Source organism: Lemur catta, chromosome 14, assembly GCF_020740605.2.
Source record: "Lemur catta isolate mLemCat1 chromosome 14, mLemCat1.pri, whole genome shotgun sequence".
Lineage (NCBI taxonomy): Eukaryota > Metazoa > Chordata > Mammalia > Primates > Lemuridae > Lemur > Lemur catta.
In genome coordinates, this window is record NC_059141.1 from 64200855 (window position 1) to 64225202 (window position 24348).

Below are 24348 nucleotides of genomic sequence, written 5' to 3' on the forward strand. Positions count from 1 at the left end.
TCCTGTCAGATCAGTGGTGGCATTAGATTCTGCATTATGGTGAGTTGTATAACTATTTCATTATATATTACAATGTAATAATAATAAAGTGCACAATAAATGTAAATGCACTGAAATCATCCCAAAACCATCCCCTCACTCCCTAGCCCCCATTCCTGGTCTGTGGAAAAACTGTCTTCCATGAAACTGGTCCCCGGTGCCAAAAAGGTTGGGGATCGCTGTGTTATTAATACAACACGGATAAACCTTGGGCACATTATTCTAACTGAAATAAGCCAGTCACAAAAAGGCAAATATTGCATGATTCCACTTATATGAAATACTTAGAGTAGTCAAAATCATATAGACAGAAAATAGAATGATGGTTGCCAGGAGTTGCAGGAGCAGGGAGAATGGGGAGTTATTACTTAATGGATATAGAGTTTGTTTTACTAAATAAAAAGAATTCTGGAGATGGATGGTGGTGATGGTTGTACAACATTATAAATATATTTAATGCCATGGAATTGTATACTTAATGGTTAAGATGGTAGAATTTTATGTTGCATGTATTTTATTTTACTACAATAAAAAAATTGGAAAAAAATAGGAAATATTTTTGGTGTTTTAAGTAGTTCTTACTCCACCCACCTCTCCCTGGCTTGGAAAATTCACAAATTTGTGGAAGTTAATATGGAAGTTAACACACTTCTAAACAATCAATGAATCAAAGAACAAATCAAAGGGAAATTAGAAAATACTTTGAGACAAATGAAAATGAAAACACAACATACCAAAACTTAAGGGAATGCTGAGAAAGCAGAGCTCAGAGGCTAACTTCATAGCTGTAAATGCCTATATTAAAAAAAGATCGCAAATCAATAAATTAATAGTCCATCTTAAGAAAACAGAAAGAGATTTAAAAAAGAAAAAAAAACCAGCAAGAGTAAACTAGCCCCAAAGCAAGAAGACGGAGGAAAAAAATAAAGATCAAAGTGTAGATTAACAAAATAGAGAATAAAAAAATAATAGAGAAAAATCAACTAAACCAAAAGTCACTTCTTTGAAAACATCAACAAAAACTGACAAGCCTTTACCTAGACTTACTAGGACAATAAGAAAGAAGATAAAAATAACTAAAATCAGAAATGAAAGTAGGGCTATAACCACTGACTTTACAGAAGTAGAAAGGATTATAAGAGAATACTATGAACAAAATTATACACCAACAAATTAGATAAACTAGATGAAATGGACAAGTTCCTAGAAAGACACAATATTATCCAAATGGACTCAAGAAATAGAAAATCTGAACAGACCTATACTATAATAAGCAAAGAAAGTAAACCAATAATCAGAAATCTCCCCAAAAAGAAAAGCTCAGTATCAGATGGCTTCAGTGGCAAAATCTACCAATAATTTCTATACAAATTAACACCAATCCTTCCTTAACGTCTTCCAAGAAATAGAAAAGAAAATATTTCCAAACTTGTTCTGAGACCAGCATTACCTGATACCCAAGCCAGACTAAGACATCGTAAAAAAACTACAAATCAGTATTACTTATGAACACAGATGCCAAAATTCTCAACAAAATACTAGCAAATCAACCCAATAGCATATTCAAAGGTTATATACCATGACTAAATATGATTTATCCCAGAAATGGAAGGGTATGTCAACATATAAAAATCAATGATACCACATTAATTAAAGAAAGAACATACATACGGTAACTTCCATTGATGCAGAAATGCATTTGACAAAGTCTAACACACTTTCATGATGAAAACACTTAAACTAGGAATAGAAGGTATGTGCTGAAGAATTAATCTTATGTAAAGAGAAGTCTACTGGTAGGTAATCTCTAGGCCCCTGGGTACGTCCTGCCTGATAGGACTGTCTTTGTTTGGCTAGGGGCTGTGGCCACAGGACAGTCTAACATGATTTATGGTGGGGGCTTGGGGACACATCAGTTCCAACCTCTGGAGGAACTGGAGACTAAAGGTATTGGTATCAACCTCGGGAAGAGTGGGAGACTAAAGGCCAGCAGTACAGTAGTCCTTCCATTATCTATGTTTTCACTTTCTGTGGTTTCAGAAAATTATTGTCTGAAAATATTACAGGGAAAATTTCAGAAATAAACAATTCAAAAGTTTTAAATTGTGTGCCATTCTGAGTACTGTGATGAAATCTCACACCATCCTGCTCCATCCAACCAGGATGTTAATCATCCCTTCGTCCACTGTATCCAGGTATATGCTACCTGCCTGTTAGTCATTTAGTAGCTGTCTTGGTTATCAGATAGACTGTGGCAGTATCACAGTGCTTGTACTGAAGTAACCCTTACTTGATTTAATAATGCTATGTCACAATGCCTACATCATTCATTTTATCTATCATGCAGGCACTGTACTCTACCACATCACAAGAAGGGTGAGAACTGTATAATAAGATACTTTGAGAGACAGCCCACACTCAAAAAACTTTTTATAGCATATTGTTATAATTGCTATTTTACTACTATTGTTAATCTCCTACTGTGCTTAATTTACAAGTTAAACTCTATCACAGGTGTATTACAGGAAAAAACATAGTATATATAAGGTTCAGCACTATCTCAGTACTATCTGTGGTTTCAGGCGTCTGGTGCAAGTCTTGGAATGTATCTCCCATGGATAAGGGGGAACTAACTGTATGGAACTGAACTCCAGTAAAAACTCTGGACACCAAAGGCTTAGTTGAACTTCTCTGGGGCAATACTCTATGTGTACTGTCATACTTTGTGACCGAGAAGAGAGGACAACTAAGCTCCATGTCTGGGCTGCTCCCAGATTTTGCCCTATGAGTCTCTTCCTTTGGCTGGTTCTAATTTGTATCTTTTCATTGTAATAAAACTAATTGTTAAGTATAGTACTTTCCAGAGTTCTATGAGTCATTCTAGTGAATTATCAAACCTGAAGATGGTTGTGAGGACCCCTGCATTTGTAGCCAGCTGCTCTGAAATGAGGGTGATCTTGGGGAAAACCTCCAAGTTTGTGACTGGATTAAGGGCAGTCTTGTGGGGTCTGTTTCCTCTGACTATACAATGTGACTAACCCCCAGTGCAGAAGGAAACTTCTGCAATCAGAAAAAAAAAAAATTATGAAAACCCCACAGCTAATGTCATACTTAATGGTTAATGGTGAAATACTCAAAGCCTTTCCCCGAAGTTCAGGAATAAGACAAAGATACCCACTTTCACCACTTCTACTCAATATTTTATTGGAAGTTCTATCCAGAGCAGCTAGGCAAGAAAAGTAGAAAAACAGGCACCCAAATTAGAAAGGAAGAAGTAAAACCACGGAACACATGATTTAATCTTATGTATGGAAAATCATTTTTAAAAATCCATTAAAAAACTGTTAGACCTAACAAATTTAGCAAAGTTGCAGGATAACTCAACATACCAAGATAAGTTGTGTTTCTATATACTACCAATGAACACTCTGAAAAGGAAAGAATACAATTCCATTTATAATAACTTTCAAAAGAATAACACTTAGGAATAAACTAAGATGGCGAAAGACTTGTACACAGAAAACTACACAACATTGCTGAAATTAGTTAAATAAGACCTATGTAATGCACTAAATTGTGTCCCCCTCCAATTCACATGTTGAAGCCCCAAACCCCAATGTGACTATATTTGGAGATAGGGACTTTATAAAGGAAACTTAGGTTAAAATGAGGTCATAAGGATGGGGTCTTGTTCAAATAGAACTGGTGTCTTTATACGAAGAGAGAGACATCAGAGCATTCTCTCTCCACACAAGCAGAGGAAAGGCCATATGAGGACACAGCAAGAAGGTGGTCGTCCGCAAGCCAGGAAAAGAGGCCTCAGCAGAAATCAAATTTGCTGGCAACTTGATCATGGACCTCTAGATTACAGAACCATGAGAAAATAAATTTCTGTTGTTTAAGCCACCCCATCTGTGGTATTTTGTTATGGCAGTCTAAGCAGACTAATACAACCTAAGAAAATGGAAAGACATCCTATATTCATGAACTGGAATACTAAATATTGTTAAGATGGCAAAACTTCCAAAGTACTCTACAGATTTAATGAAATCCTTATTAGAATTCCAATGGCCTTTTCTGCAGAAATAGAAAAGCTGACCTTCCAATTCATATGGAATCCCAAGGGGCCCCGAGTAGCCAAAACAGTACTGAAAAAGAACAAGGTTGGAGAATTCATACTTTCCTACTTCAACTTATTACAAAGCTACAGTGATCAAAATAATGTAGTACTGGTATATGGACAGACACACCGACCAATGAAATAGAACTAAGAGTCCAGAAAGAAAACCACATGTCTACGGCCAACTGATTTTCCACAAGGGTGCCAAGGCCATTCACTGGTGAAAGTATAGTTTCTTTAACAAATGATGCCAGAACAACTGGATTTCCACACACAAAAGAATGAAGTTGGACCTTTACCTTATACCATATTAAAAAATTAACTCAAAATTAATCAGAGACTTATATGCAAAAGCTGAAACTATGAAATTCTTAGAAGAAAATATAAGGCTAAATCTTCATGACCTTAGATTTGACAATGGATTCTTACATATGATACCAAAAGCACAAGCAACAAAAGAAAAACGTTGATTGATAAACTAGATTTCATGAAAATTAAAAATTTCTGTGCATTAAAGGATATCACCAACAAAGTGAAAAGACAATCTACAGAAAAGGAGAACATATTTACAAATCATATATCTGATAAGGGTCTAATATATGGAATATATAAAGAAATCTTATACATTACAACAAAAAAAAAAGACAACACAACGAAAAAATGGACAAAGGGCTTACATACACATTTCTCCAAAAAAGATACACAAATGGCCAACAAACACATGAAAAGATTCTCAACATCATTAGTGATCAGGGAAGTGCAAATCAAAATCACAAGCAAATACCACTTCATAACCACTAGGATAGCTAGAACCAAAGTCCAATAATAGGTATCGACGAGGATGCAGAGAAACTGTAACTTCATATGCTGCACTAATGAGAATGTAAAATGCTGCAGCCACTATGTAATGGTGTAGTGCACCACTATGTAGTGGCTGTAGTGCAGCCACGATGTTTGATGGTCCCTTAAAAAGTTAACTATAGAGTTACCATATGACCCAGCAATTCCACTCCTAGGTGTGTACCCAGAAGAAGTGAAAACAGATATTTGAACACATACTTGTACACAAATTTTCATAGCAGCACTATCCATAATAGCTGAAAGGTAGAAATAATCCAAATGCCCCATCAATGGATAAATGGATAAACAAAATGTGTGTAGTATATAATATTATTCAGTCATAAAAAGGAGAACTATTGATACACACAACATGGATAAACCTTAAAAACATTATGCTAAGTAAAAGAAGCCAGACACAAAAGGTCACACATTGTACAATTCCCTTTTTTAAATTTTATTATTATTACTTTTTTAGAATATAGCTAAAGTGTCTGTCTTGAAAAGGTAGCAGGAAACATGCAAAGCTGTCCACCAAGTTCTGAGACAAAAGGACCATTTCACCCTCTTAGCCTCCCCTAGCAAACTGGCACCTGAGACAAAGAGCTGGGGCTCCCATGGCTCTTGCTCAACTACTCATGAAATTCCATTTATAATGAAATATCCAGAACAGGCAAATCAACAGCCAGAGAAAGTAGATTAGTATGATGCTAGGGGCTAGGGAGAGAAGGGAATGAGGAGTGACTGCTTAAGGGAATGTGGGGTTTTCTTTTGGCGTGACAAAAATATTTTAGACTTTAACAGAGGTGGTAGTTGCACAACCCTGTGAATGTACTAAACGCCACTGAACTGTACATTTTAAAATGGTTAATTTTGTTACACGAATTTCATCTCAATGATAAGAATACAATGACAGTTTTTTTCTACTAACCCGATGAATAATTCCAGCAGAGTGAAGGTGCTTGATTCCACATAGCATCTGATAGAGAAGGTAGGACATTCTTTCATGATCTAGCTCCATCTGAATCACTTGGCAAAGATTTGCATCCATGAGCTCCATGACTATGTAACTTCATGGGTAAAAAAAGATAACAGTTAAAGTGTACAGCAACAATCTAAGAAAAATGTACTAGTATAGCAAACTTTTAATTACCACACTTACACATCTTGAAATTCTTCTAGGGATTTCTGTGGTGTGAAAACATTCAAAAGGCCAATTATCTGTGGTAAAAGCAGACAGAAAAATTAGAAACTGCTTCCTAATCACTTGGGAACTACAGATACAAGGTTTAAAAACAAAATCCACCATCAGTTTAAAATCCTTCAAATTTTATGTTCTAAGCTCAAGTAAATAAATATATTTATATTTAATATATATTTAGGAGTTATCCACACAGAGATGTTTGGAGAAAAAGACATTAGGTAAGACATAAGACACATAAAAGATATATTAAATATCTTTTAGTTTATATATTAAAACTTTAATATATACGAGCTGGAGGGAAGAGGGAGGGGAGAATAAAAAGGTGGAGACACAGAGGACCTTTAACCCATTCCATCTGTGAACAGTCAACTATCAAGCACTTACACATTATAAAAACCTCTACATAATGTGTCAGTAAATCTTAAATACCTTCTACCAGCTCCTATCCAACTCAATAGCTCTATATAATCTTAGCCCTTTTCCTTCCCTTGTTTTTCGTAATACTACACTTGCCTGGATTTCTTCATTCCCAGTCTATCCCACTGTCTCATCCACAGGTTCACTCTCTTTCCCATCACTACCTTTCGTCCTTCTCTTTTCTCTATCTGGACTCTTTCCCTGGTGATATTAATTTTTTTTCTCCAAACATCCCTATGTGGATAACTCCTAAATATATTTTAATATTAAAAGTTCTTGCTTAGCTTATGAGTTTCAGATACACATTGCCATTTTACATGGACATCTCATAAATAATACAAAACTGAATTCATTTTCATTCCTACCCAACTCCCTTACTTTTCCAATGTGCCCTCTCTTTTTGCAAAAGAGGTTCAAGAGTGATTTTTCACTCCTTTTTTGGTATCTGCACCATAATAAATATTCAAAAGAATGCTGTCCATTCTACTGTCAGTCTGAACTTCAACCTCTTTTTTTCCATTCTCTCTACTGCTGCTATACAGGGTGAGGATTCTAACATCTCATACAGACTGTGCGATAATTACTTCTAACACTAGTGTTACAGACTGAATGTTTGTGTCTCCCCAAAATTCCTAGGTTGGAGCCCTAGCCCACAATGTTACAGTAATTGAAGATGGGGCCTTTGGGAGGTAATTAGGGTTAGATTAGGTCACGAGGGTAGGGCCCTCATAATGGGATTAGTGGCCTTATAGGAGGAGGAAGAGTGCTCGCGTGCTCTCTCTCCCACTCTCTCCCTGTCTCTGTCTGTCTCTATCTCTGTCTCTCTCTGTCTCTCTCCTCCCATGTGTACACACTGAAGTTGGCCACCAGCAAGTCAGGAGTGGGCCCTCACCAGAACCGAACTGGTCCGCACCTTGATCTTGGACTTCCCAGGCTCCAAAACTGTGAGAAATAAATCCCTGTTGTTTAAGTCACCCAGTCTATAGTATTTTGTTATGGTAGCCTGAGCTGACTAAGACAACTAGGGACCCTAACAATGGTTTTTCTGAAAATCCAGCTACCATTCTACTGCCTATAATACGGTAAAAAGAAAGACCTGATCATATTACTTACCTCTTCAAAAACTTAAAGCCAACAAATAAATTCCAAAATGCCCTAGCAGTATATTCAAAACCCTCCATGTAGGACATCAACTCATTTTATCTCCTGCTAAGTCCTCTATTAAACATCATGCTTTAGCCATACTAGTTTCAAGAATGTCATTTCTTAAAGCTCTCTATGCCTTTAAACATACTACTCCCTATGCTTGTCACTTACCTACTGAACTTAATTACCTTCAAGAGGGACCTCTTTTTGTATAGTCTTACAACACTTAGTCCTTGACAGAGTTGATTTCTCTCTACTTTGTGCCCAGTTATCTTCTAATGTTATTACAGCACTCAACACACTGTAGTTTTAGTCTCATTTTCACAACAACCTGATTCCTGCCACACAGAATCCTTATTAGAAAGAACTATGTCTTATTTGCTTTTATAGTCCAGCACACAGCAAGGTACCCAATACACATTTCAAAATGTTTGCTGGCTATTGTACTTAGGGATGGGAATGTTTTTCTGGATATAAACTTCATGAGGGCAGAATCTATGTTATTTCTGTAAAAATTAAGCCTTGCCTATAGAAGGCATTCAAATATTTAGTGAATAAATTCAGAAAAATAATATTCAGACCAGAAAGGGTAAAACAAATTTGTTTAAGATAGGGTAAGTGATAACAATAAAATGCTTTAAATAAATAAGTCTCCCAACCAGATGTAATGCCCATGTGGAAAGTTGGACAAGTAGTAAAACTATTCCCATTAGTATCTGGGAAATCCCAGAGTAGAAAAAGTGTTAAAGATTAAAGGCATCTAGAGACAGATTAGCAGTTGTTTAGAGCTGAGGGAGATAGGAGGTAGCGGAATGACAGCTAAAGGATATAGGATTTCTTTATGAGGTGATGAAAATGTTCTAAAACTGTGGTAATGGTCCCATATATCTGTGACTATACTAAAAATCACTAAATTATATACTCTAAATGGGTGAATTGTATGGTATGTAAGTTATACCTCAACAAAGCTGTTATGAAAAAAAGATTAAAGCAGATAGCTACCCTTTTTCCAAAAAGGGGAATAAAAGAAATAATATAAATTATAGACTGAACAGCCAAGAAAAAGTCAAGTATTGTGATTAAAGGGTAGTATATGACTACTTGGAAAGAAGTAACAATTACCAGGAGCAGGTAAAACTTCATTGAGAAACACCGTTTCCTTCTGTTAGAGAAATGCAACCAGATACAGTATATGAAGATTTCAAAAAGGCATTTTTGACAATGTCTCTAATGACAACATCCATGTGAATAACATGATGGACTGGGGAGAGCTGAATAATTGTGACAGTTAGACATGTCGTTTTTACAATATACACAAAGGTTGCTGATGAATGAATCCATCTATTATGAAGACATTCTAAGAAAAACTGGAAAGTGAAGCCAACAAATGAAAAATTAGAACAAAGAAGAAAAGAGCAATCTCTAACAGTTCAGGGAGAGTAACCAAATTTCACTTTTGAAATTTAATAGGAAGAAATAGAATGCACTACGTTTAATTCTCCAAAACCAAAAGAAAAAAAAAAAAAGCTGGGCAAGATGTGACCTTAACAGGCCTGTAACAAAGAATAACTTGCTTAGACAGTGAGAGTCACATGGTGACATGATTTCCAAACAGGGTCATAACATGAACAGTTAAGAGGAGATGACAGGCCTCAGCTCCTCTCAGAGGATTCAATCAGACATGCAGTACTGTGTGCTAGGTGACTTTCCAAAGTATGTTCAGAGATAATTGACCAAGTTGAAAAAGAAACTCAAAACCATCTATGAAAAGAGTGGGAAAAACCAGAGATGTTTAGACCAATGAAGAGATGATCTGTACAGAGGATAAAACTGTTTAAAATGAGAGGCCGGGCGCAGTGGCTCACGCCTGTAATCCTAGCCCTCTGGGAGGCTGAGGCGGGTGGATCGCTCAAGGTCAGGAGTTCGAGACCAGCCTGAGCGAGACCCCATCTCTACTAAAAAAAAAAAAAAAATAGAAATAAATTATCTAGACAACTAAAAATATATATAGAAAAAAAAATTAGCTGGGCATGGTGGCGCATGCCTGTAGTCCCAGCTACTCGGGAGGCTGAGGCAGCAGGATCACTTAAGCCCAGGAGTTTGAGGTTGCTGTGAGCTAGGCTGACGCCACAGCACTCACTCTAGCCTGGGCAACAGAGCGAGACTCTGTCTCAAAAAAAAAAAAAAAAACTGTTTAAAATGGGAATACATTATACAAACATCCATCTCTTCATCCTAGAGTGGAAAAATTCAGTTAACCATTCCTGGTTTTTCTATATTTAGCCTTACACTCATTCACTGAACAAATACGTTCTGAGCACCTACTATGTCCAGCACTCTTCTGGGTGCCGAGGGCACTGCCAGGATGAATTTGTGCCACTCCTGCTACAGGGCTAATCATATACAACATGCTTCTCCATGCTCCAGTTGGTCGATGGAACCACTTTTCTTTGCAGTCACCCAGGCTTTGGAGGTAGGAATAACTGGAATCCTTCCCAAACAAAAAACGAAGGCAATGCTGCCCCAGCCATAGTCATGAAACTCAATCCACAGGCTACAAGGCTCCAAAGGTCACCAGCAAAACTGTGATGAGCAACACATCTGCCTCCCACCTGGAACAAGAATGGCTACCACAATTTCTTACCTGTCACTGACTTACTTTAACCTCTGTCTTTGGGCCTTTTTTATGCCATTCTTCCTCTCTGGACGGCCCTCGTCCTTCAATCCCATCTTTAAGAGTCAGCCTAGATCTAAGCTTTCCCAAAGCCTTCCCAGTTCATTAAAGCTCACACAAATCATCTCTCTTTTGAGATCTCAGCACTTACAGTTCACCCACCACCATTTGATAAATAGCTACTGCTCTGTGGTGTTTGATGTTGAACTCTTTATATACTTGTTTTGTCTTCAAAACAACACTATAAGCTCCCTCAATAAAAGGAGCCTAATACTTAACTTCCATGAATTTCTTCCCTTAGTGATGAATCTAATAACTCCAGAAGCTTGCACATACTTAGCTCTTAAAATGTGGTAAACTGTATTATCTGCCACCAAAGTATTGAACTCATTATATTTTTTTAAATTCCTTTGGACAAATACTATAAAATGTCTCCAGTCAGATGCTTTCAGTTTAGAACTACATAAAGCTATCCCTTACACAATTCACTCCTAGTTTATTTCCTCTCAGCTTAGAGAAATCATTCCATTAAGGTAATCATAAAAGTACCAATATACTTAATGTAAGTTTAAAAAAGTATAACTGTTTATTCTCAAAATGAGTAAAAGCTGTATGTTTAAGTCTTCATAATCATTAGGAAATGGAATTAGAAATGTTTTGCTAATTCCCTTTAAACATTTTCACAAAATTTCTGCTAAACTGCTTTATAACCATTGGCGATCTTCAACATAAAGTGACTAGTGAATACTGCCATCACTCAAAGAGGTGGGAGTGGGGTATGGAGAAGTGATTTGAATTTTATATTCAATATGATTAAAGTTCCAGTGTCAAAGTACACTGGGAACAATTTCATTCCTGTGCTAAGGCTACAGTTTTCTGAAATATCAGCCTGATAGAGAACAAAAAGCAGAAGATGAGATCATGCCTGAATCAAGCTCTTCTACAACACTTCTCTCTTCAAAACTCCTTTTGTAAATTAAATGTCAGGTAATTACACAATCTAAATTTCAGAAGCCATTTTTCTCTTGATATAATTTAATAAAGTTGAGAAAAAATTCATCCTGTATATATATATGTATACACACACACACATACATATACATACACACACACACACACACATATATATCCCTTTTAAATGTTTCAATACAGAAAAACAATTTAAATCCCCTAATATTTAAAAAGTCTTTGATATTCATGTGCTATGACTAAACCTTGATTTCATCTATAAATAAGAAATCTAAAATATTCACTTACATTTTTGTGATTAACACATTTCATAAGTACTAGCTCTCTGTAGGCCCGCTTAGCATGGGTTTGATTCTGAAACGGCCGGCTTAGCTTCTTGATTGCAACATTTCTCTCAAGAATGGCATCATAAGCAGCACTGTAATAAGAAATTCAAAAACAAAAACTTAAGCAAAAACCTGTAAAACTGAATTCATGAAAAACTCATGCAGATTCCTTTCTCCAAAGACAAATACAACTGAATCACTTTCCAGTCTATGATGCTCAACATGTGCCTTCTATACCTATTACAGCATATTCCAACAATGTAAAGCAACCATATTTCTTAAAATGCTCATGAATCCAAAGAGACGACGGACTGTAATGACAGAGACCCTGCTTGTTCATTGTGGTGTCTCAAAGATCCGCCTAGCAAACAGTGGGCATTCAACGCACAACACATTACTTCTATTCCTTTAGACATAACACAACAAATACAGAAGAGGAAGATATATACAGAGGTTTGTACACAAAAGGTTATTTTATTATTTTAAGAAAGCCTTTAAAACTTTTTTTCGGAGGAGAAACTAAAAATTGAAATGTTTATAAATATAACTGCTAGATTTCAGGGCATCAGAAGCTGCTTCGTAACAGGCACATACAACATCATACTCATTAATCTTCATATTTGCCTCTACCCCATGACACTGGCCACACAGCACAGGTCAGAGAAACTGAAGCACAAATAAGGTGAACCACGAATAAAGTGAAATGTTTTTAAATTACAGAATTTTATTATTGAAAGGCCTTAAAAATCACTTGGACTCACCACTACCGAATATAGGGCCAGCAGTTTAGTTATTTGCCCAAGGTTAGCAAGAAAGTTAAAAGCAAAGTTGAGACTAAAAGACTAAGACATGAGGCCATGCTTTTTATACTGGACCACAAAACATACTATAAAAAACCATCCCTGTTTATGTAATATTTGGAAAGTCAGCTCACTACTGATTAACATTATTTTCTTACCTGACTGAAATTTTGAATTTATTTTGTAGCTATACATGGTATCATTATATCAAATACAGTGTAGCCGTATAGGTATCAAGAAATTGGTACTGCATAAATGGATACAGCTGCACATTCTATATATATCATAACTACTGCCTGTATACACAGCTATATACCAAAACATATATATTATAATCCTTACTGTAAAAATGCCATATTTACAAATATGTCTGGTCCAAATTAAAAAACACTTCAGAGATCATGCAAAATTATTAGAAGTTTTGACTATATTCAACAGGTTTTATTTTTAACCATTAAATTCCTTTCCATTAACTTTTTATCTGCTAAATCAAAGGCATATTTCAAACTCAAAGTTCGAAAGTATCTGAGTAGATTCCACTATTTTGCATCCAAGGAAATTAAATTTATAATTCTTAAATGTGCACAAATCAAAAAAACCTGGGGATTTAGAGGCCTCAATCCAGACTAAATAAACCTTACTATCTATAATTGGGGCCAAAAATAATGCATCTTTTTTTAAATTAAGCTCTTTAGTTGGTTCTGATAGTAATGCAACAGCTTTTGAAATTTTTGTGCTTAGTATTTGTCTATTTCATAATAATATTTTATGGAAATTATTACTTTAAGCAAAATTTGAAGGTATTTATTCCTTAGGATAAGAATTTGTTAAGAGGATTTAAGGTCCCTCCTGAAGTATTTTTTTTTTTTTAATTCTGGTATATGAATTTCAAAGTGCACTTACCTGAGGCTAAGTGAAGGTACAGAATCATTATTTTTAAATACTATTAGGTAGTTTATAAAAATATAATCCTCACAATAACTCTGTAAAGCAGGTGAGAAAACATGTTTAGAAGTGTTAATTTGCTAAGAGTCACAAAGCTAATACATCACAGAGCTAGAATCTGAACCAAGAGCTGGCTTTCAGAATCCTAATATTGACTATATGATATTATTTTCTTTAAATTTAATTTGAGGTTGGTTAAACAGTTAAATGTGGTTGGTTACAATGATAATTAGCCAGCCAATATGGTCTACAAAATGACCCCAACTTCCGTAATTTTTGATACAATAAGTTACTTTAATACAAAAAAGAGAATAAATGCCAGTGTTTCCATTACACAAATCTGCTGAATCTTAATATTTTACAATTGCTCTGAATTTTTTAAAAAGAAATATTATAGGTAAAGCTTCCTTCCTTTTCTTTGTTCTCAGAGGTAAGTAGTATCCTAAGTTTGGTGTTTATGCATGTTTTACCTTTTCTACACATATATATATCCATAAATATATGGTATTGTTTTACATGTTTTAAACTATAAATGGTACAATAATGTATTATATTCTGCCTCTTGCTTTTAAACTCAACACTACATTTATGAGATTATCCTTGTTGATACATACAGCTCCAGTTCATTTTAAATGTTGTGTAGTATTTCACTGTACGACTATATCACAATTTTTATTCTCTTGTTGATAGATTTCATGTTGTTTCCAATTTTTGCTATTATAAATAGGGCTGCAAAGAACATTCCTATGCATGTCTCTTTGTGCACGTGTACAAGAGTTTTTCTAGAACACAGGAGAAATGCTGGATCATAAACATTTATGATGTATGTTTTATTTTGACTAGGTTCTGAAACAAATTTGGTTCAAGAAGAGGTAATAAAGATATAATTATGTATGAGTGAGGCTTGTAATTCCTCCTAACCAGTAGCTGCTTATGCTAATTTAGTGAGCTAGAAGCATTAGCAGAACTGTCCCAAGGAGTGTTTTGCATTTCAGTTTATAAGGAATTATGCTGATCTACAAAGCCCAAGCCTTTTGTAGACATTAGCTTGTAAATCAGTCTTAAAGATACATATGAGTTTTGAAACATATACAGTGAAAGGATATTAGTTGACTCCATTTCTCAGCATAAAATAAGATTTCTGAAATTCCAGAGTTTCATTATAGTGTAAAAGTGATGATTAAGTGAAGCTTCTTATTAAACAATTAGTTATGGGAATAGATGCATACATGGAATTAACAAGTATGCCACTAATTTTGTCCTGATGCAGATATCTGTCTCTACGTGGCTTATGACCAAGTATTTAAATCATAGCTTATGAGATGGCAGTGCTGGTTTATAAAGTTATCTTTTATGAATAATACAGGTTGAGCATCCCGAATCTGAAAACCCAAAACACTCTAAAATTCAAAACATTTTGAGTGCCAACATGGCACTCAAAGGAAATGCTCATTGGACAATTTCAGATTTCGGATTTCAGATTTCGAATGTGGGATGCTCAACCAATGCAAGTATTCCAAAATTTGAAAAAAATCCAAAATCTGAAACACTTCTGTTCCCAAGCATTTCATATAAGAGACACTAAATCTGTAATAAAAAAGACCATTAATCCCCAAAGAAAATAATTTACCATGTTATAGCTTTCATTTAATTTTTATAGTTTTAAATTTAGTCTTTTGAGGCACATTAAATATTTGTCAAGGTACCTATATTACAATGGAAGAAAAGGTAATAGTTAATGATTCTTTGCCTAATTTTTGGAAGTAAAAACTTACCATACTATTCCTTGAGCTCCTGAGCCTATTGGTTTTAAATTCTGATATCGTTTCAGGACTGTGAATGTAGAATCTCCAATCTCTACACTATAAAAATTGTTGTCACGCTTGCTTCTGCTCATGATGGCAAGCAATTAATTTAATGGCTTCATCCAAAAATTCACCAAGAAGCTGCAAAATGGAACAAAATGTAATATTAACAAAACGAACTTGTTTAATCTTAAAGTTAGTCCTTACTGATAATAACACAGACTGCGAGATCATGTTAAAAGAGCCGCTTCAATTCAAAAAACAGTTAACAGTCTCATTTAGTGTCAAGTGGAAGGAATAACAAATGGTAGTAAGTTGGTTAGCACCCATCACCCCTGCCTAACAAACACAGGGCCTTGACCCCCAACAGCAACATCCTGGTGTAATGCATGTGCTGAGGCTATAATGGTTGAAAGGATAAGAAGCTGGGTAGAAAATCCAACATCAAGAAGAGAGAAAGAAGCATTTTGTATATTAGGATATAAAACAAAACAATACTGTTCTAACCTGTCTGGGGCATCAGAAGTACGATCTAAGCTCTGACCACAGTTCTTTTACTATATGCAGGATTAAAAGTCAAAGCAGTCTTTTCCTACCCATTTGTGTACCAGTTATGGACAAACCTATTTTCCACCCTTACTAAATGAAAGTAGTCTATTCTAAAATGCATGCAAGATAGCGCTAACCTACTCCCCATCTCCTAATAAATCATGAAATCAGTTAGTTCTAAAGAATTACTTTTTTGTCATTATAAGACAATGCTAAGGAAAAAAAATCCTGATATGATTTACCACTGAATATTTGTTGTTATATTTAAACCTATTCCAGTGCCTACTGTGGGCTAGGCACTGTACTATGTCCTGGGGCCAGATCGCCAACTCTGGTAAGGAAGTGAATTGGTGAAATAGATGGAAACCACGGAGGGTGAAGAGCAAGAACATGCTTTGACCCGATCCCTGGCTACTGTGTGGAGACTGTGCTGCAGGAGGAAGCAAGAGCAAGAGTGGAATGGGAAAACTAGAGAGGTTATTATAATAACCCAGATGAAAGAAACAGAATCAATGAGGATTCTTATGTCTAAAGAGTTAAAAATAGGCAAACAAAAACTAAACAAAAATGTCCAAACAGTATAAACTTTAAAACTGAGGATAAATAAACTAGAAACAAATGAGGAATTACAGTTGAGTAAATTTTAAAAAGGTCCAGAGAAACACTTCCAAAATCACTAACTGGACTAGTCATGTAATATTCCAGAGAAGACTGTCTGAAATGGCAAGCCTCATAAATTCTGCCTAAGTGGACACACCACAGGTTTAAAGAAAGGAATTTTGGTAATGATTTAAACACTCAGCTATGCACATAAAATGATCAAATATGGGTAGTGTCATCCTACCCAATCTCCTACCTTACCCTGAATTCCGTCTTGCCTACTAGAGTAGGGAAATAATGAAGATGAGAAGTGAAAAGAGGAAGAGAGGAAAGTGTTGGTTATCAGGCTCTTCATTAAATATTCTACACATTTATTCCGGAAAATGGGTCTGTCCAGGGTATGGAGACAGTAATAGTGATCTCTCGTAATCTGCAAATATGATCAGAGGCTGAGCACCAAGTCGATGGTGTTTTTATCTCCTGGAAGGTTAAAAGGCTTCTACCCAAGCATTTAAACTGCCTGCACATTACAGTTCCTAAGCTTACTTGGAGGAGAGGTATTCCTCTTTTAAAAAGATTAAGATCAGAAGAGAAAGGGGCATTCTTGTGTGATTTACAGGAGTTGACTTCCTGTTACCAAAGTAAGTAACACAAGGCTATGTTTGACAGTTTTTCCACGTGCTGGAAATCAAAGACAAAGCTGAGTAGATCCAGGACCATGAATGCACTAAGGCAGGTTTCCCTTTCTGCTAAAATAATAATGGCAAGGAAAGGCTCCCTTCTATTCTCAGGACAGGGTGGCCCAGCAACAAGAGTCGGATCCATGGTGCCCACGTGAAGCCTGACCAAAGCCACAGCAGGCAGCTGAACATGGAGAGTCACCACAACTCCCCAGGAGCAGGGCAGTAGCAGGCAGCGAGGCTCCAAGGTTAAGTAGGCAGCCCCAGATAGCGATACCCCTGGCAGCAGGCACAGCTGCCACTCCCGAGAGGAGAAGACAGAGAACTCTCTACTCATTTATACTCCGTCGTGCAATATTCACTGGAGAACCTGATGCAAGCACGGTACTATGTACTATGAACATGACGGTAATCAGCAGCTGGCTCCACACAGAGTTGCAGTTAAGACAGAAAAAGAGACCTTAAGCTGATGAGTACCTGCCTGACGGTAACTTAAGGTGTGATAAGGGCAATGAAGGAAAGGAGGCACAGGTCTGGGCTCAGGAACGGATTCCCCTGACAATGCGATGTTTAAGCAAGATTTCTGAAAGCTGAATGGGAGTTAACCCAGCAGGGAGAGAAGAGAGGTTTCTAGGCAGAAGAAAAAGCACATGTAAAGACCCTAAAAAATTTTCCAATTTTGACTGTACAATTTGATGTTTTAATAAATGTATATAATTCTTTAACCACCACCAAAATCATGATATAGAACATTTTCATAACCTCAAAGTGTTCCCTATATGGTCAATCTCCACCTTCTACATCTTGTTCCCACCCCTATCAACCATTGAACTGCTTAGTTGTGCCTTTTCTAGATCTTCACATAAATGAAATCATACGGCACATAATTTTCATTTGGCTTCTTGCACTTGCCCTAATGCTTCTGAGATTCATCCATGCTGCAGTCCTTCTTACTGTATACAGAGTGGTATTCCATTATGTGGATGTACTACTTGGACATCTGAATTGTTTCCAGTTGTGGGATTATAAATGATGCTGGTATGAACATTTGCACATTTTTTTTCTCATTCATCTTGGGCAAAAACCTAGGAGTGGTATTGCCGAGTCCTATGTTTAACTTTTTAAGAAAGTACCAGACTGTCTTCCAGAGTGGCCATATCATTTTTCATTTGCACCAGCAATATGTGAGACTTCCAGCTGCCCCACACTGTTCTGATTGTCATTTCATTATATCTGTACTAGTGGGTGTATATTGCATTGTGGTTTACACTTACATTTCCTAGTAACTAATGAATGTTGAGCATCTTTTCATGGGCTTATATGCCATTCATGTATCTTTTTCTGGGGGGGGGGGCCTGAAGCAGCTATTTAATTCTTTTGCCCATTATAAAAACATGATTGTCTTATGGAGTTGAAATACTTATTTACTTATCCTGATGTAAATTATCAGATATTTTGTAAGTATTTTCCCCCAGTCTGGGGTTTGCTTTCCCATTTTATAAAAGTGTCTTTTTTAAAACTTTTTATTTTGCAATAACTTTAGACTTACACAGACATTGCAAAAATACTGCAGAGTTTCTGGGTACACTTCACCCAGCAACAGCATTTGACACACCACAGTACAATTATCAAAATGAGGAGACTGACATTGGTACAATACTACCAACCAAACCACAAATTTATTCAGATTTTATCAGTTTTTACACACACTGATATCATGTATATATAGTTCTATGTAAATTTATCACATACACATATTAGTGTAAATTCTACCACAATCAGAATACTGAACTATCTCACCACTCCAAAGAAATGCCTTCATGGTATCCCTTTATAATCACACCCTCCCCCAACCGTACTCCCAGCAACTACTGATCTGTTCTCCATCACTATGATTTTTTAATTTAAAGAATGCTACATAAATATAATCACAATATGTAATCTTTTAAAAGTGGCTTTTTTTCACTCCCTATAATGCCCTTGAGAGCCTCCCAGTTGTTATATCTTTTTTCATTTTTTCTTACTGAATATTATTCCACTGTATTAATATACAACAGCTTATTATCTATTCACCTGTTGATTTGGCTATTACAAATAAAGCTGCTATGAGCCTTTGTGCATAGGTTTCTGTGTTAATATAAGTTTTAATTTCTTTAGGAAATATCCCGGAGTAAGATATGCTAAGTGCATGTAACTTCATAAGAAACTAGCAAACTGTTTTCCAGAGTGGCTATATCATTTTGCACTCCTACCAGCAATTTATGAAAGATCCAGTTCTTTCACGTTCTTATTAATGTTTATTTTAGCCATTCTAGTACATGTGTAGTATCGCATCATGGCTTTAAATTCATATTTCTGTAATAATGATGTTGAACATCTTTTCACATGTTTATCTGCCATCTGTGTATGCTCTTTGGTGAAGTGTCTGTTCAGTGTTTTGGCCATTTTCTAATTGGATTGTTTGATTTCCTACTGCTGAGTTTAGAGACTTCTTTATATATTCTAAATAATACATCCTTTTATCAGACATGTGATTTGCAAATATTTTCTCCCAGTCTATGGTTTGTCTCTTTATGCTCTTAACATCTTTCATAATGTTTTAATTTTAATTTTGATGAAGTCCTAGTTTTCAATTTTTTCTCCTTTAGAGACTGTTTTTGGTGTGAAAAAATCAAAGGTTTTTGCCTATGTTTTCTTATAAAAGTTTTATAGCTTTACATTTTACATTTAGATCTATAATAATTGTTGTATAAGGTGTGGCCTTTAGGTCAAAGTCTGTTTTTGGCTTTGGATACCTAACTGTTCTAATACCATTTGTTGTAAAGAGCATCATTTCCCCCTACTGAATTACTGTTTTAGCATCTTTGTCAAAATTCAGTTCGCTGTGCTTGCATGGGTCTATTTCTGGACTTTTTATTCTGTTTCACTGATCTGTGCTTTGACTGATACCACACTGTCGTGAGTACAGTCTTAGAATCAGGTAGCGTGATTCCTCTAGCTCTATTTTTCGTATTCAAAATTGTTTCCAGCTACTTCATATAAATTTTAGAATAAATTTATTGATAGCTATAAAAAATACTGTTTGGATTTTTATAGGAATTGTGTTAACAGTACTTTTAATTTCTGCATATTATGGGGGTACAAATCTTTAGGTTACATATGTTGCCCTTGCCTCCCCACCCCTAGTCAGAGCTTCAAGCGTGTCCATCCCCCAGACAGCGCGCATCACACTCATTATGTATATACCCATCTCCTCCTCCCCCTCCCATCTGCCCAACGCCCAATAAATGTTATTCCTATACGTGCACTTAAGTGTTGATCAGTTAATACCAATTGGATGGTGAGTACATGTGGTGCTTGTTTTTCCATTCTTGTGATACTTCACTTAGTAGAATGGGCTCCAGCTCTATCCAGGAGAACATAAGAGATTCTATATCCCCATTATTTCTTGTAGCTGAGTAATACTCCATGGTATACATATACCACTTTTTATTAATCCACTCATGTATTCATGGGCACTTGGGTTGTTTCCACATCTTTGCAATGGTGAATTGGGCTGCCATAAATATTCAAGTGCAGATGTCTTTTTTATAGAATGTCTTTTGTTCTTTTGGGTAGATGCCCAGTAATGGGATTGCTGGATCAAATGGTGGATCTACTTGTAGCTCTTTAAGGCATCTCCATATTGCTTGCCATAGAGGTTGCACTACTTCGCAGTCCCACCAGCAGTGTATGAGTGTTCTCGTCTCTCCGCATCCACGCCAACATTTATTGTTTTGGGACTTTTTGATAAAGGCTATTCTCCCTGGAGATAAGTGATATCTCATTGTGGTTTTGATTTGCATTTCCCTGAGGATTAGAGATGTTGAGCATTTTTTCATATGTTTGCTAGCCAGAAAAGTAAATGGTCAAAGGAGGACGATTAGACATTATAACATATAATATATAACATAATATAGCATAGCATAACATATGTAACATAGAGACAAGCTGAACATATTTACATGCTAATGGAAAGCATTCAAAAAAGAGGGGAAGTGTGAAAATGGGGGAGTGCGAAAGAAAGCTGAGGTTTCCCGGATAGTATAATTATCTCTGAAAAGGGAGAAAAGAATGGGATCCAGAGCACGTGTGGCCATACAGATGGAGATACTTGTGCGGCTTTGCCATCAACAAATATCACCAAGAGATTGAGACAGAAGGGCAATTTCCAAGTGTGATGTTACATATAAAAATATAAATAAGTAGACAGATAGATAGGTTTTTGTCCATGGTTCCCGGCTCATAACTCCCGTACCTCTTGTTACAGTCTTTTGTTAGCCAAAGACAGGACTCTAATCTTTCCCTATCTTTCTGGATTGTGTGTCATCCTAAGGGGTCCTGTCCCATACCATGGAGAAAGGAATGCTGCATAGGAATGCCAAGAAGAATCTAAACAGGCCTGCTGGATTTCCCCATTCAGCCTATTAGTATTAGATCATATCGTTTTTGTCCAATCACATTTCTACATGGTTGTCAATCATGCTTATTCAATGAAGTCTCCATAAAAGGCCCAAGAGGACAAGGTTTGGGAAGCTTTCAGATAGCTGGACACATGGAGGTTCCTGGAGGGTGGCATGCCCAGGGAGGGAATGAAAAGTTCTGTGCTCCTTCCCCCATCCCTTGCCCTCTGCATCTCTTCCTTCACATCTATAGTATACCCTTTGTAACATCCTTTAAAATAAACTGGTAAGTGTAAGTGTTTCCCTGGGTTATGTAAGCCACTCTAGCAAATTAACTGAACCTGAAGAGGGGATTCTGGAAACCTTAATTTCTGACCAGTCAGTCAGAAGTTCCAGGGCCCAAAAGTACAGCTGGTAATGGGAGGGAGGGGCAGTCTTATGGGACTGAGCCCTCAACCTGTGGGATCTAATACAGGTAGATAGTGTCAGAATTGAACTGGGGGACACCCAGCTGGTATATGCTGCAAAACTGCCTGCTTGCTTGGTGGTGGGGGGATGCCCACATTTGGTGACAGAACTCTTTTCTGATTATTGCTTTTGAGTGAGAGAACAGAAAAAAGCACTTTGAGTTTGGGTCTGAGTTGTTCCACATTTACCAGGATCAGGGCATTAAGGATACTGGTGAGATTTTGGAGTATGCATTTGATATACTGTCCTCTCCATCATGAAGTTGTAACATCAAGAGAGTGTGTGATGAGGAAATAGTGTGGATTCATTTCCCTACTCAGGAGGGCTTCTTAGGTTAAAAATGAATTATAGTTATAGAATTTACATGTTACTAGCTAAAAAATAAAAGACCAATATTATTATCCCATTTCATATTAATAGATGAGAAAACTGAGGCTCAAAAGGGTTAAGATGCACCTCAATGTTATGGAAATACTGAGGTTCAGCTCTCATTATTCCTATGGCAAGAACATTACACCCATGTCAACATGGCTTGATTACCATCCCCAAAACTCACATGCACCTGATTTGTTCGTTTTCCTTTCCCTTTCATGAAGTATTCCACCCCCTCTTTTGTATCTATCCAAATTCTATCTAAGACTAACTTAAATATGATCTTCATGAAGACTTTTCCACTCAAACCACCTGGAACCTAAATTCTCATCTAAACTATTTTGCTGTATATTACTTATGCAGATTTGCAGATTTTGTTACCAGACTTGTCTGAGGGCAAGGGCTGTGTCTCCTACATCTTCAGATTTCCAAAACACTTAAGCTCTTCAGAGTTAGGATTTAATAAATAACTGCTTAAAAAATTAACCAAGAATGTGAATCTTTTTAAAGTAACAAAGTACTTTAATAAATTGTTTGGTTTATCTTCACCAGTGTTTTCCTTCATTAGCAGGAAAAAAACCAGAATGTATTAGGTTTTTATGACTCAAGGTTTATCTCTGTGATGTCTATATAAGGAACAAGACTGTACGGCTATCAGGCTGGCCCACTCATAAAACAGTTAGTCTGTAACTCCTGAATGAAGAGACAAATTAAACTTAACAGTTACACAAAACATACTCAGGGAGAAAAGAGTGAGTTTAATGCAACCATACAGCCAGACTCTACAAACACTGGAAAATAATTCAGGCAATGAAAGAAGGTTCAGAATTCAAGACAGCTCTAATCACCAGGTAATCCTGGCAATAAGTCAACAGGGTATCTTGAACCCCAACTATCTTTACTTAACCTTCACTTGTGGCTACCAAAAAACCCTATCTGTGATGGTTAATTTTACATGTTAATTTGCCTAGGACACTGGGTGCCCAGATAATTGGTCAAACATTTTTCTGGGTGCTTCTGTGAGGGTGTTTCTGGATGACTTTAACATTCAAATCGATAGACTGAGTGAAGCAGATTACCCTCCATAATGTGGGTGGGCCTCATCCAATCAATTGAGGGCCTGAATAGAACAAAAAGGCTAACCCTCATAAAAGAATAAATGGAAACAACTCTTGTCTACCTTGAGCTCAGACATCAGAATCTGCCTTCAGATTCAAACTGAAATATCAGCTCTTCCTGAGTCTTGAGCCTACTGGCCTTTGGACTGGAACTACACCATTAGGTCTCCCAGTTCTCAGGCCTTTGGATTTGGACCAGAACTACACCATCAGCTCTTGTGGGTCTCCAGCTTGCAAACTGCAGATCTTGGGACTTGTCAACCTCCATAACCATGAGAGCCAATTCCTTATAATAAATCTCTTTACATGGCTTCACAAATGACTAGCCTATCTAAAATGATACCCTTTAATAGCATTCTCTCCCCTTATCCTGCGCTTCATTTTCCTTCACAGCACTTATCACTGCCGGCATCATATTATATAACTTATTATCTGTCCCACTCAAACCTAAGTTCCATGAAAGCACAAATTTGTTCTGTTCATGAATAAATCACCAGTGCCTAGAACAGTACCTGGCCAACAGTAAGAATTCAAACAGATGTTGAATGAATGAATGAACAATAAATGAACAAATTATAACTTTAAGTTCCCATTATGAACTGCCTGTCATTTTCCTTCTCCCAAGGAATAATTTACAGAAGTGAAAGAGAACATGATTAGTTTAATCTTCATTACTGCTGTTTGTGTAGTTTTCATGCCAGGCCACCTCATACAGGTCATTAGCCTTGGGCCAGAGGCTTGCCAGTCTCATCAGTTATGGACAAAGTAGCACAACCACATGCTATGGAGCGCATCCATGCTAAGGAACAGCTATGCGCTGTTTCCTCAGCAGGTAGA

General features: G+C 36.5%; 1 protein-coding gene across 9 annotated transcripts in view; it reads right to left on the bottom strand.

The window, feature by feature from the left end:
• The window catches only part of MAPK8 (mitogen-activated protein kinase 8), a 92146-nt gene that overhangs the window by 23690 nt on the left and 44108 nt on the right, over positions 1 to 24348 (bottom strand). For all 9 annotated transcript variants that reach the window (XM_045569392.1, XM_045569395.1, XM_045569393.1 and 6 more), the window contains 4 exons: positions 15253 to 15423; positions 11695 to 11824; positions 6159 to 6217; positions 5928 to 6066 (listed from right to left, as the gene is read on the bottom strand). In XM_045569392.1, the coding sequence (XP_045425348.1) occupies positions 5928 to 6066; positions 6159 to 6217; positions 11695 to 11824; positions 15253 to 15374 (450 nt within the window). In that variant the 5' untranslated portion in view covers positions 15375 to 15423. The remainder of the gene's footprint in view (positions 1 to 5927; positions 6067 to 6158; positions 6218 to 11694; positions 11825 to 15252; positions 15424 to 24348) is intronic.